Source organism: Canis aureus, chromosome 5 (genome assembly GCF_053574225.1).
Source record: "Canis aureus isolate CA01 chromosome 5, VMU_Caureus_v.1.0, whole genome shotgun sequence".
NCBI lineage: Eukaryota > Metazoa > Chordata > Mammalia > Carnivora > Canidae > Canis > Canis aureus.
The window spans coordinates 76516640-76529795 of record NC_135615.1 but is presented as its reverse complement, the minus strand read 5'-3'; the positions used below and the strand labels follow the sequence as shown (position 1 = coordinate 76529795).

Below are 13156 nucleotides of genomic sequence, written 5' to 3'. Positions count from 1 at the left end.
GCTCCGGGGCCTGCAGGTGCACCTGGCAGGCGGCGATAACGCTGCGCTCCCGACCCTTCGGGGCCTTATCACCGCGCACGCTTTCCTCGACCAACTCCCCAAAAACGCGGGTGGCAAAAGGGCACAGACGTTAGCCTAATGGGAAGGGGGATTCGAATCCCAGCGCCATCATTTACTCGGAACGCCAGCCTAACCTGCGCTTCGGCTTCCACCTGTGGGAGCGGGGAGAGCGACGGCACCGGCCCGGGCCGAGCCCACGCGGGACTCTCCGGCACCTGCCAGCGCCCGTCAAGCGTCAAGCCCTCTCCGAGCCCCGCCCCTCCCTCCCCGGGCGCATGCGCCGCACTGGGGCGCCTTTTACGACGCGGCGGCCGCGGCGCGCTTGGCGGCCGGAGCGGAGCGAGCCCTGTGGCGGCGGCGGCGGCGGCGGCGGCGGCGGGGCCGAGGGGACGCGCGGGCGGCGGCGGCGCCATGTCGCACGGCCACAGCCACGGCGGGGGCGGCTGTCGCTGCGCCGCCGAGCGGGAGGAGCCGCCGGAACAGCGCGGCCTGGCCTACGGCCTGTACCTGCGCATCGACCTGGAGCGGCTGCAGTGCCTGAACGAGAGCCGCGAGGGCAGCGGCCGCGGCGTCTTCAAGCCGTGGGAGGAGCGGACCGACCGCTCCAAGGTGGGCCTTCCGGGGCCTGGGGCGGGCGGGCGAGGCAGGGACCTGCGCGGGGCGTCAGGCCTCCCGTCTGCTCTGTGGGCCTCAGTCCTGCTGTTAAAAATAACGACAGCCGGCTTGCCAAGGGCTTTCCCCTGCCCGTCACCTGCCCGCCCCGTGGGAAGAAAACAGGGTCGAGTGTCCCCATTGTGCAGATAGAGGAACTGAGGCCCAGAGAGGGAAAGGGGCGCTTTGGCCCTCCACAGCCAGCATTCTCTTCCAGAGCTTCAGGAGATAACGGAGGATGGCCGTGAGGGCGTTTTCTCTGCTGCTTGACTAGTAGTCCCAATGGCCGCGTGATCCTATCACCTGATGAAGACCAAAGACAGGCTAGGCAGATGGAGCGTGTCCTCCTCCTAGAGCGTCTGCCACTGTGGAGTCACAGAGCTGCTGGACACACTGGGGGCCGCTTGGACCCCACAGGCACAGATTTTTGCACACAGTTTCAGGAGGCTGGTTGCCTGGAAGTTTATTCACGGGCTCCCCCCATTTAGCAACCCTTCCAGAGGGTGGTCTGCAGACTGTTAGCTCCTAAGCTTCCAGCATTAGTAAGTGCTGGAAAACCGAGGGAGGTTGACTGTTTGCACTGCGCTCCAGTCGTAGGACAGGGTGGAAGATGCCTGAAATTGTAGGCTCTCAGCAAATATTTGTTGCTTTCTCCTCCCCACTCCCCATTCCCTCCAGTTTGTTGAAAGTGATGCAGATGAAGAGCTTCTGTTTAATATTCCGTAAGTATCTCCTTGGTGTTGGCCTCAGGCTAGATAGGCTGTACCCAGTTGTCTTCTCAGGACTCATTCATTGGTGGTGTCAGGGGCACACATCTGTTTCTAGAAGTGGGGGGGGAAATTACAGTGTGGTGGGTTTGAGAAGGAAAGCATAATGTATCTGTTGGAAAAAGAACTGAGCAGTTAAGGTAAATTTGTTCGAACTGCAGAATGCAGTTGGGAGATAGGATCTTAGAAATTGTTCTGGTATAAGTCTGACACGTGAGTAGGAAGCCCAGAAAGGGGAAGGGTCTTGTCCAGGGTCACACAGCTACACAAAAGTTCAGACCCAGGTTGACAACTTCTTTTGCATTCTGCAGATTTACAGGCAATGTCAAGCTCAAAGGCATCATTATAATGGGAGAGGATGATGACTCACACCCCTCTGAGATGAGACTGTAAGTGGCAAGGGCTGAGGCCCTCAAGATGCTCCTACTTCTCTTTTCTCTGGTAGCACTTTATTCCAGAATGACACACTTTTTTCTTTTTACTAGGTTAAAAGAAACCTAGTAAACCCCCCCTTAAAAATCTTGGTCTTGTTCTGCATCAGAATGCACTTATCTTTTCCTGAATTAACGACTTTTTTAGATTAAGCATCTTTAAGGCCAACAGCTTCTGTCTTTTCAAAGTGCTTGCTGTGGCGCCATTCATCCACAGAGCATCCTATAAATGCCAGTTGTTGATGACTTTGCAGTTTTCTTAGTAACCCAGCTGCAGATCTCAAATGATCTTTACGGTTTTTACTCTTGAGGTTAGTTTCCAAATTTACCCTTGTTATTTCACACAGAATCTTTGCATGTGTTTTTTGGACATGGAATTCCTGCCATCTGAGTGTGCCTGCCCTTTAGTTTGCAGAGTTCCATATACCTCTTGCAACACTGGATCTGTTGCCACCAGGGTTAGTGCTCCCATTGTGACAGCTTGCCTTAGTCCAGCATAGCCTTCCTAAGGGAAGGGGAAAATGTTTTTGAGTGCTGGAGAAACAAACAGCGGAAGAAGTTTACATTTCAAAAAAAATTTCTTCCTGAAAAATTGGTCAATTTAAATGAGAGATATAAGAAATTGACACTATTTTTGGAGGTTAGAAAACATGAATTTGAAAGCAAACTCACATATTTAATCATTTTAAGGAAACAGTCCCTTTGAGTTGATGCTTTTGGAGACTTGTTTACTGGGGAAATGGATTGGCTTGAGAAAACTAGAAAACATGTTGCATCATGGTTAAGAGTGGGCTCTGGAATAAAAGGCTTGGGTTCAAATTCTGGCTGTACCAACGGTTAGCTGCATAGCTTTCGGGCATCATTTGTCTTTCAGTGTTCTCATGTTGAAAATGACAGTAGTAATAGTATGAACCTTATAAGACCGTGGAGAGAATTGAATGATACTTAACATGGGAAGAGCTTAGAGTAAGTCTGGAACATAATAAATGCCCAGTTGGGGGAGGGCAGGTACAAACACATAGCCCTCAGTTCTAAATAAACACCTTACATATATTACACCTTATCAAATCTAAGAAGTCATCCATTGTAATTATCTTATACACCACTAATAAAAAGACTTTAGCTTATTTAGCTGTGACATGCCACTGACACATCTAGAAAATTTAAATTGGTACTTAATGAAATTTGAACACAGACTAGGTGTTAGATGATTTTACGGAATTATTGTTAATTTTTGTTAAATGGTATCATTTTAAGAGTGGTGTTTTAAGAAGCCTTTTTAGAAATACATAGGTATGAGTAAAGTGAAATGTTTGAGATTGCTTTAAAATGTCAAACACAAAATGAGGGTGATAGGAAATAGGCATAATGTTGATTATTGAAGCTGACTGATAACTAAATGGAGATTCATTGTATTTATCTCTCTGCTTCTATATATATATTTGAAATTTTCCATAGTAGAATTTTTAAAGTATATGTATCTTAGAATTGATTCTATGTAATCTCATCATTGTATGGGATATGTACTATCACTATCCCCACTTTATAAATGAGGAAATAGATACAGAGAGGTTAAATCACTTCCTCAAAATTACACAGCTGGTAAGTGATAGAGCCATGCTTTAAACCTAGAAGTCTGGCTCCAGAGACACTGCTTTTAACTGCAGTGCTATACTGCCTCTCATAATGCTACTCATAAATGTGCACTATTATTATTCTGTGCATCATTCTTAGAAACACTTTGAAGCAAACATTTGCTTTCTTAAATTACATGCATTTTGCTGCCCCTAATGTCTAGGCCCCTCCTGTGTGGGTGTGTTAATAAAACGCTCTAAGAGGTGGTGGGGGTGTGGCTGAGGTGTTTAGAATATGTGAGTTGTAGAGGGGTCAGCTGTTTCTTAGATATTTCTTTGAAAACCTTTTTCTTCATTAGCACTTTACTTGACTTTCCAAAGCCCATTGTGGATTGGCAGCCTTTTGTGCTCTTTTTGAAATGGAAACCCCCAAATTGTATTTTTTTGAAGAATTGAGAGGACTCAATATATAGGGCAATTTTAGACACAAAAATTGCTTGACCGTTACCTGCTCAAGAAGTTATCTGCTCTTATCTCTTAACTCTGTTTATAGGTTTCTGTCAAAGTATTTTTTCCCCCCATGAGTAAGCTGTTTTATTTAACCTCCTCAGCTTGGTCTGAATGTGCTGAGTTGCTGATTTTCTCCTTGCATTTGCTGCACGTGACCTGGTTTGAGCCTCCTCTTTGTGTATTGCTTCTCACGTGATTTTAACCCACTCAAAGATGCCACTGGCTTATGTTGCAGTTCTCAGCTCTTGTTGTTTTAAAGATATTTGTGTATAAATGCCAGTAAAATGCCATTCCTAAAATTTGATAAAACTGAAGGCAGTTGAGTCAATAAGTTCTGAAAAACTGAAAAATATGCACAATGTGATAATGCACATTTCTTGATTTTTCTTCCCTTTCTTTTCTCAGGTACAAAAACATTCCACAGATGTCCTTTGATGATACAGACAGGGAGCCAGATCAGACCTTTAGTCTGAATCGGGATCTTACAGGAGAATTAGAGTATGCTACAAAGTAAGCACTCGGCCTGTCTCCACTCTCTGGCTTCTCCTGAGGAACAGCGGGTGTTCATTTGCAGTGAACATACATGCATTAGCACTTACTGAGCTTGCAGTTTAATTTTGGCCCATTTCCTGCTTAGCGTGAGAAACTAGTTAAAACAGTGGAGGAAGCCTGATCCTTGGCTTAGTCAATTTTTGGCAGAGAAGCAGTGCAAAGTCATGGACTTGTTAAACTTGTAAGCAGTTGACAAATCTGAGTGCGCTCCTAGGGTGGTCTTAAGAGAGATGTTTTCACAATTACTCTTTGCAGAGTGAGCTTACAGTAGGCCACATTACACAAGACCACCTTATGTCTTCACTGGTTCTCTCTTTTTCCTAATGATAAGATTGGTGAGATCAATACTGAACTTGTGTTAGAATCCCTGCTTGGTCATACAGCATTTCTCATTCCTGCTCCTTGATGTCTGCCTTTCCAGTCAGTGTGGCCATGGGATCCCAGTGTTGACTCATTTTTCTCCTCCTGTGGCCTGGAGCAAGATCTGGGAGATGCTCAGTTTCCACTGAATCAATTCTCTAAAAGACAAGAATGGGACATAAGAGCCCAGAATGTTCTCTGACATCTACCTGGGTTTTACCACAAGTTGGAGCTAGAATTGTTGTTTTTGGGCTGGTGGTGAGGTAGTGCTTGAATTCTGACCTGTGTCTTCTCTCCCCATTCCTTTCATTCTCTAGAATTTCTCGTTTTTCAAATGTCTATCATCTCTCAATTCATATTTCAAAAAACTTTGGAGCTGATACCACAAAGGTCTTGTATATTGGCCTGAGAGGAGAATGGACTGAGGTAAGAAGGGGCAGGAAGCATTCCTGACGTTGCCTCCCCCCATCCCCTGCCATATACATATATGTGTGTATATATCTGTATGCTGGATATGGGCACTTTAAGGAAAAAAGAGCATGTGAGACACCACTTGCTCTCAGACTGTGCACAGTTTTTTTTGGTTTTCTTTTTTTTTTTTTTTTCTTGGTTTTCATTACTGTAAACTGTCCATCTCTTGACAGGCTGTAGGTATTTTTAAGGGAGTTGAAATAATACAATTGATATCAATTCATTTTTTTTTTTCTCACTTTGAGACTCTTCAACATTTTTGGTAACTTTTCTTGTTCCAGGCACCCAGATATAAGATGATAAACAAGATATAGATAAGATCTTCTTCTCATAGTGGCACTATTATAGTGGGGGAATGAATTTTTAAAGTTATGGGATGAATCATTGATAATGATCTTTGCAATCATCCTAGGATAAGAGTGTCAGAAGGGGGAAAAGATGACTTCCAGAAATGAACCTGAATAAGGACTACTCCATTGTGTGGTCTGGGAAGTGGCCAGCTGACCCAGCCTCTCACTTTTCTTGCAGCTTCGCCGACATGAGGTGACCATCTGCAATTACGAAGCATCAGCCAACCCAGCAGACCACAGGGTCCATCAGGTTACCCCACAGACACACTTCATTTCCTAAGACTGGCCAGGGCTCCCGTAGAAGCGCTGTGTCTGTGAAGATGTACAGCATCCTGTTGGGGAGGACAAAGAGAGAGAGGGTTCCAGAGAGAGTTGGTGCCACAGCCTCTGCCAAGCTTTGTCTTTGGGGCTTGCTGCAGAAATCTGGCCTATGGACCACACCACCGGGGAGGGTAGTGTGGGTGCTGAGGGACAATCGCGGTTCTCTAGGGCCTAGAAATTGAGTCTTGGGCTGGTCAGCATCTGGCAGTCATTGAATGATGTCTGCCTTTCCAGTCAGTGTGGCCATGGGATCCCAAGTGTCTTGTTGCTTTGTGGCAGGATTTTTGTGTGACTTTTTTTTTTTAATGGAAACTATTTCTTGGGCTGCAGTAAACTTTCTGAAGCCTCAGCATTGTGTTTCTATTAGCCATCAGGAGGGTCTCCAACTAGAAATACTTGTCCCTGCTTGCTCCTTCTTCCTGTCAGCGTTCAGCATTCTTGTCAAGTTGCCCAGCTTGGAGTTGTCTGTCATGTACTAGTGTCCCATTGTTATAGCTAGAGGAGCAGAAATCTCCTGATGCTTCATAGCTTGAGGAGGTCTTTTTACCTACTGCCTTGGTAAGCAGTTGGGGAGAACATGGGCATCATTTCTGTGTTTGTGAGTTGTCCTGGTTGGATAAGATTGGGACTTAGGTAAGATTCCCCTTGGGACATCCTTAATGTTTATTAGCTTCTAACTAGTGTCGTAAGCACAGTGCCAGAAATTGGAGATCTCAGTTCTGTTCATGGCTTTTTATTGACCGTAACTAATAAGCTTCCTAATAAATCTTTGCCAGACTTAATGTTTGTATATTCTTTTGATTTCTTGGTAGTACTGATTAAACTTTCATCACTTTAGGGGGGACTGTATGGAACTTTGAAATTTTTTGTTGTTTTGTATCAGGTAGGTCATAGTGCCACAGTGATATTCAAGACTAGATCATTTTCTCCAGGAAAGGTACAGTGGACTAAAAGTACTCCTACACCCACTCCCCCACGCTTTGTAAAGAGGAAGGTGAGGCTATAAACCGATGTTCCATTTCTCATGAGAGGAAGTAACTTGTGGAGTGACATTTACAAAAACAAGGGAGAACAGATCCCACAGCTCACCAGAAGAAATGAGAGCAAGGAAAGTTAAGTGAGCAGCACATGCAGACCTAAGCCTGGGCTTAAATTTTGTTAAGTCAAGACAGCAATTGGAGAGAATTGAGTATCTAAAATGAGAGGATTTGAGATGGTCAGTAGTCTTTCCTTTGCAGGAAATAGAAACAGTGGATAATGAGAATCAGTGTTGAATCTTATCGTCTTGAGAGAACACTGTTTCTTCAGCCTGTCCAAGGGAAAGCCTGCCACCTGCAAGCTTTGTCTAGCCTCAAGATTTCTAAAATAGAACTTGAAATCAACCAGAGTACAAATGCAATTCTTGGTGCACTAAGGGTCCTACTCCTCAGCCACAGCCTCTTTATTTCAGTTGGATCATTTCGGAGGTAAAAAATAAAGGCTATGTTTTAAAATTTGGAGTAGGACGAAAAAGTTAGAAATCTTAGAGCAGACTATCCCTTCATTCTGCTAATTAAAGCCTAATCATAGGCAGCCTCTGGGACTGGGCTTCTGAATTTGAAGCTTCACTCTGAAGAACTTGTTTGAGAATTTGAAGAAGTGCTCCAGGGTCTCAGGTGATTGGGGGTGCAGGAGGAACGGTTTACTCTTCTAAAGCAGACATAGCAGGGATGTGGGGGTGGGGGTGTGGCTGGCAGTTACGTGATCTGGGCACACTCCTCGCTTTCTGACATCCAGTCCAGGTCTTTGGCTTGCTGCAGTCCTCGGGACTCAAAATATTTCCTGTTTGGAATTCTGGTATCTTAGGCTTTTTGTACCTGTTGAGCACTTAGGACCGAACTGCCTCTCCACCTGGAGAAGTGCTTTGAGTTCCCAAGTTTACCGTTTTCTTTCAGTTCAAAGAAAACTACCGTAGGTTATAGTGGGAGGGAGTCCTGAGCTGGTGAGGTACCAGAATCACTCGTTTCCTGTTCGCAGATGCCCCCAGCCCGTCATCTCCGTTCGCTTCCCCTTCCAGCCTTTCTGTGGACCCTGAGCCCGTTTCCACTGTTAGCAGTGCAGCAAGGAGCAAAATGGGAACAAAATGAAGCCTTTTCTGTTCTTCACAGGAGCCCATTGATACGTGGTGCACCGTCCACATGGTCTTGCTCGAGGGCAGAGACAACCCTGCCTGTCCAGCTGCCCTGATGTGACCTGCGTTGTTTTCCCGGGGTCCTTTTTAGGTCTCCGGTCCTCACACTGTAATTTCCAGGCTGACCTCATGTGAGCCTCGCAGCAGAGCTGTGAAGCAGGCGGGGTGGGGTTTATCAGCGTATTGTAACTCAGGAAGCAGGTGCGGAGACAGCGTTAGAGTCATCCCGAGATTGCTGTTTCCTTACCCGCCCCGAGCGCCAGTTTCCTCCTCCTGAGAGCAGGACGAGGACTGGGCGGCCAGGGCCGACGTCTTCACGCGGGCGGCCGTCCGTCCCGCGCGGGCTCCCTGCGAAGCTAGGCCAGAGTGAGGGGGCGTCCCCCCCGGCGGCGCACGGCTGGTGGCGGCACGCGGCAGCCACCGACGCGCGGCGCGGCTCCCGCAGGCCACCCGAGGGCTTCCGCCGCTCCCAACATGGCAGCTCGCGTCTGGCGGGTCGCCGACGCCCACTTCCGGGTTCCGTACCGCTGGCCAGGCCACTTCCGGCAGCGCGATGGCTGGGTTCCCGGGACTCGAGCGGAAGTTCCGGCGGGGGCGGCCGAGGGGGAAGAGTGTGTGCCTGTGCGGGAGAAAGAGGAGACTCGCCCGAGAGGTCTCGGAAGCCCCAGGGAGTGGAGGTACCCGGTCCGGGGCCCGCCGGCGGAGGGGGCTGCCGGGGGCGGGCGGGCGCTCGGCGGGGGCCGGGCGGGCGGGGAGGGGAGCGCGGCGGCGGGGGTGGGGGTGGGGAGCGCGGTGCGAGGAGGCGCCGGCCCGGCTCGGGGACTCGCGGGCAGAGGGGCGAGGAGGGTCCGGCCGTGGCGGGGGGCGCTGGGGGCGCGAGTGGAAGGGCCCGCGGCGGGGCTGGGGCTCCCGGGGTCCGACGCAGACGGCCCCGGGTGGGCAGGAGCGGGGGCCCGGCCCGGGGTCGGGAGGGGGCGACCTTTGGCCGGAGCGGACGTTTCTCGCGTGGAGAGAGGGGGACTCGGGCTCCGGGTGCGAGTGTGTGACTGTGAGGAGCTCCCCCGCCCCGGGCAGCGCGGAAGGCATCACTTTGAGAGCGGGGACCCCGCGGCGAGAGGTGGAAGTCTCCCAGGGAGGCGGGGGGGGAATCCCCGTGTAGGGAGAGGGCGCCGGGGTCAGAGGGGAGGGATCCACGTGCAGAGGTGCGCTCGGGGTCCGGGAGGGGCGGGGGCGCCTCGGGGCCGGGGGCGCGAGCCCCGGGGGACTCGGGAGGATGCTGAGGATGGGGAGGAGCCAGCCAGCCGTACGTTCTTTTGTGTGTTTGGGAGTCCCGGAGCGTGGTCGGACTGGGGGGCCGGGCCGGACTCCGCGGGCACGAGCAGCAGCAGGTAGCACCGCTCAGTGGGGCGTGGGCCGCCAGTTAGGGGGTGCGCGGTGGGCCGGAGTCCGCGCCTCCTGGGGACATGGGCGCCCCCGGGGGCCCTGGGAATGGCCGAGCCAGAAACTGCTTGTGAAGGCCGGGGAGGCTGGGGAGCCTGCGGAGCCGGAGAAAATGGGGTGGGGGTGGGGGGCAGGGGCTGAAAGCAAATCTTTCTCCCCTTCTTTCCCCAGCAGCGCTGGGAGCTGGGCGGGAGGGAACCCGGGGCTCTCTTAGAGACGTGATGCTTGGAAAGCAGGGAGGAGGCAGTTGGGGGGGGATGACCGCAAGGGGTGCCCTGGCTCCCCTCCCCCACGGCCAAGCTCCCCTCTGCCCCCCTGGTCTCCAGCGAGCGCCGGCTGTGTGCGGGGCCAGAATCAGGGACACTAGGGTGCTTCCTCTGCTTCTCAGCCCAGGAATGGAGGCAAACTTCCTACCTGCTCTGGCCCAGACTTCCTGCCTGCCTTTCCTTTGTGCCCAGGACAGAGTCCAGGGAGCAGGGGGGCGCTGACAGTCTGAGTGGGCCCTGGCTTTGAGGCTCTTCTCCCGGCTGCTCTTGACCACTCCCCTAAATTTGCACAGGCCCCAGCCGTGGAGCCTGCAGTGTATGTGTGGTAACACCATGTCTGTGCCCCTGCTCACCGATGCTGCCACCGTGTCTGGAGCTGAGCGGGAAACGGCTGCGGTAAGGGTCCTCTCCTCCCCAGGCAGCCCCCAGGCAGCCCCCAGGCCGCCCCCAGGCCAGCCAGGGAGACTGGCTGGAAGGGGTGTGGGGAAAAATGGAGGTGGTACGGTTGACAAGGGAGCAATCTGAAGCCAGGCGGCAACGGGTTAATAGCCGGTTTGGCCGCTCCCACGGTCCTTCCCCTCCGCACCCCCAGCCCCAGGTCCTTGGCGGCACTGAGGGGTGGCCCAAAGTTGGAGGAGGACGACTGGGGGGGGGAATGAGAGCAGCGTGATGACTGCCCTCTTCCCACCTCCCCATGTCTGACCCTTTTTCAGGTTATTTTTTTACATGGACTTGGAGACACAGGGTGAGTGAGCTGGGGAGGGAGGGGTGTTCCTGGGGGAGGTGGGGGAGGGCCCAGAGGGCAGGATTGGAGGGACCTGCACCCTCCATCTCTCCCTTTGTACACCGGTGCCTTTTTTCCTTCCTACAGGCACAGCTGGGCTGACGCCCTCTCCACCATCCGGCTCCCTCACGTCAAGTACATCTGTCCCCATGCGTGAGTGTCACCCTGGCAAGGGAGGGGCTGAGGATGGGGATCAGCTACGGGGTGGTCTTGTGGTCTCAGGCCTGTCGTCTCCTGTCAGCTACAGCCTGCGGTTGGGCCCAGGGCAGTTGGAGGCACCGTTTTCAGCCTTCCCTCCCAGGAGCTCGCGCCCCCAGCCCCCAGCCCGAGGCCCTCCTCGGCCAGGGATCTCCTAGAGCCAGGAGATCCTGTGCCCCTTCCCCAAGTACTCACCGACTGAGCGGGAACCCTGTCACACCCGAGTACCCGGCTCTGCTTCTCTGCTGGTGCCCCAACCACAGCCTCCAGCCCCACGTGGCAGGTTGCCTGGCAACACCTTAAACACAGGCCTTGCCTGCTGGGAGGGGCCCCCAGGGGCTACCCTGCCCCCTCCTGCTCTCAGCTGCTGTGGCTTCCTCATCCCTTCTGTGCCTGATGGCTCTTCTCGCTGCCCTCCCCCAGACCCCGGATCCCTGTGACTCTCAACATGAAGATGGTGATGCCCTCCTGGTAAGCTGGCAGGGGGAAGGATGGGAGCTGAGAACTGCCGGGGGCTGGCCCGGGTCTTCCAGGAGCCAACGCTTGTCCTCTCCCAGGTTTGACCTGATGGGGCTAAGTCCAGATGCCCCAGAGGACGAGGCTGGCATCAAGAAGGCAGCAGAGAACAGTAAGGCCCAGCCCCTCCTCAGCATCCACCCTCCTTCCCCTCCACCGCCCTCCCAACCCCAAGAAAGCGTTGGGCAATATCGGGCTCCTTCCCCAGGCCCCCAGCAGCTTTTCCCCTACTCAGTCATGCCCCCTCCCTCCAGTCAAGGCCTTGATCGAGCATGAGATGAAGAATGGGATCCCTGCCAACCGAATTGTCCTGGGAGGCTTTTCACAGGTGAGGGGAGAGAGAGAGGGTGGGGGAGGTAGGTGAACAACTGTGCCCTCATGACCTCTCATTCTCTGTTCCAGGGTGGGGCCCTGTCCCTCTACACGGCCCTTACCTGTCCCCACCCTCTGGCTGGCATCGTGGCATTGAGCTGTTGGCTGCCTCTGCACCGGGCCTTCCCCCAGGTGAGTGTCTCCATGGCCCCACTCCTGCCCTTGGAGTCTCCTCGTGGTTTGGGGATTGTGCCGAAGCACTGGCTTTGCCCTCCGGGGCCTGTCTGGCCCACAGGCAGCCAATGGCAGCGCCAAGGACCTGGCCATCCTTCAGTGCCATGGGGAGCTGGACCCCATGGTTCCAGTACGGTTTGGGGCCCTGACGGCTGAGAAGCTCCGGTCCGTTGTCACACCTGCCAGGGTCCAGTTCAAGACTTACCCAGGTGTCATGCACAGCTCCTGTCCTCAGGTCAGTGATGAGGGGCCGCTTCCTACTCCCAGCCCTCTCCCTCCTCCCTTCAGCTGGGAGCTTCTCACAGTCCCGCCTCACCCCCAGGAGATGGCAGCGGTGAAGGAGTTTCTTGAGAAGCTGCTGCCTCCTGTCTAACCAGAGTCGCTGGCCTCCAGCGCACTCCCCCAGCTCCTGGGGACCCAGCACGCACGGCACCATCTTGGATCTGAGCCGGTCGAGCCCCTGTCCCCACCATCCCTGACCTGTCCTCTTCCCATAGCCTCTGGGGCAGGCGGGCCAAGGCCTGACCAGGCCTCAGCCCCCTGGCTGTCTGCAGCAGGGGGTGGGCCGCCCTTCTCCCGTGTCCCTGGAGGCGGGGCCCCCCTGGCAGCAGTATTGGAGGGGCTGTAGGCAGCGGGAGAAAGGGGCCCAAGCCGCTGACCCACTCACTCAGGACCTCACTCACTAGCCCCGCTTTGGGCCCCCTCCTGTGACCTCAGGGTTTGGCCCATGGGGCCCTTCCAGGCCCCACCCACCACTCCTCCCCCAAGTGATTCTGCCCAGATAATCGTTTGTCTCTCCTGCCCTCCAGCTGCTTCTCAATCATGAATGTGTCCATGGCCCTGGGCCCTCGTGCTGCTGTGGGCTACCTGTCCCTCGGCAGGGGTGTTGGGGAGGGGGCAGTCCTTCCAGGGGGGCCGTCCCTCAGCCTCTCCAACGTGGGGGTGGGCCCTGCCTCCCCCTCCCCCCCAGCTCCCCACAGGCCTGGAGCCTGCTGGGCTGGACTGAGGCTCAAGGTCTCCCCCAGCTGTCCCGCCCCCCAACGTCCCCACTCTAGGGCCAGGGGGGAGGTGGGGGAGGAGTTGTGTCTCGTCTTCTGTCTCCATGTGGTTTTGGGTGTTTTTCTTGTTGTGTCCTGGATTCCGATAAAATTAAATTGCTTCAGATCTCAGGCTGGATGATTCTATCCAA

General features: G+C 53.4%; 2 protein-coding genes across 2 annotated transcripts; both read left to right on the top strand.

Annotated features, from left to right (window-relative positions):
- Window positions 1-454: 454 nt before the first annotated feature.
- On the top strand, window positions 455-6829 carry PITHD1 (PITH domain containing 1). The gene is made up of 6 exons (XM_077899156.1): window positions 455-669; window positions 1390-1433; window positions 1790-1867; window positions 4399-4503; window positions 5223-5331; window positions 5905-6829. The coding sequence occupies exons 1-6, from the start codon at window positions 472-474 to the stop codon at window positions 6004-6006; spliced, it is 636 nt and encodes a 211-aa protein (XP_077755282.1). The 5' UTR covers window positions 455-471; the 3' UTR covers window positions 6007-6829.
- A 1906-nt stretch (window positions 6830-8735) lies between these two features.
- LYPLA2 (lysophospholipase 2) lies at window positions 8736-13136 on the top strand. The gene is made up of 10 exons (XM_077899157.1): window positions 8736-8894; window positions 10217-10319; window positions 10637-10668; window positions 10795-10860; window positions 11329-11376; window positions 11463-11533; window positions 11676-11749; window positions 11824-11925; window positions 12029-12202; window positions 12290-13136. Exons 2-10 carry the CDS (start codon window positions 10242-10244, stop codon window positions 12338-12340), a joined length of 696 nt encoding a protein of 231 aa, XP_077755283.1. The 5' UTR covers window positions 8736-8894; window positions 10217-10241; the 3' UTR covers window positions 12341-13136.
- The last annotated feature ends 20 nt before the right edge of the window (window positions 13137-13156 follow it).

Coding starts and splice junctions, on each gene's coding strand:
- PITHD1 (XM_077899156.1), top strand. CDS start 472: ATGTCGCACGGCCACAGCCACGGCGGGGGCGGCTGTCGCTGCGCCGCC. Junction 670..1,389: donor AGCGGACCGACCGCTCCAAG/GTGGGCCTTCCG, acceptor CATTCCCTCCAG/TTTGTTGAAAGTGATGCAGA. Junction 1,434..1,789: donor GAGCTTCTGTTTAATATTCC/GTAAGTATCTCC, acceptor TGCATTCTGCAG/ATTTACAGGCAATGTCAAGC.
- LYPLA2 (XM_077899157.1), top strand. CDS start 10,242: ATGTGTGGTAACACCATGTCTGTGCCCCTGCTCACCGATGCTGCCACC. Junction 10,669..10,794: donor CATGGACTTGGAGACACAGG/GTGAGTGAGCTG, acceptor TCCTTCCTACAG/GCACAGCTGGGCTGACGCCC. Junction 12,203..12,289: donor TGCACAGCTCCTGTCCTCAG/GTCAGTGATGAG, acceptor CCTCACCCCCAG/GAGATGGCAGCGGTGAAGGA.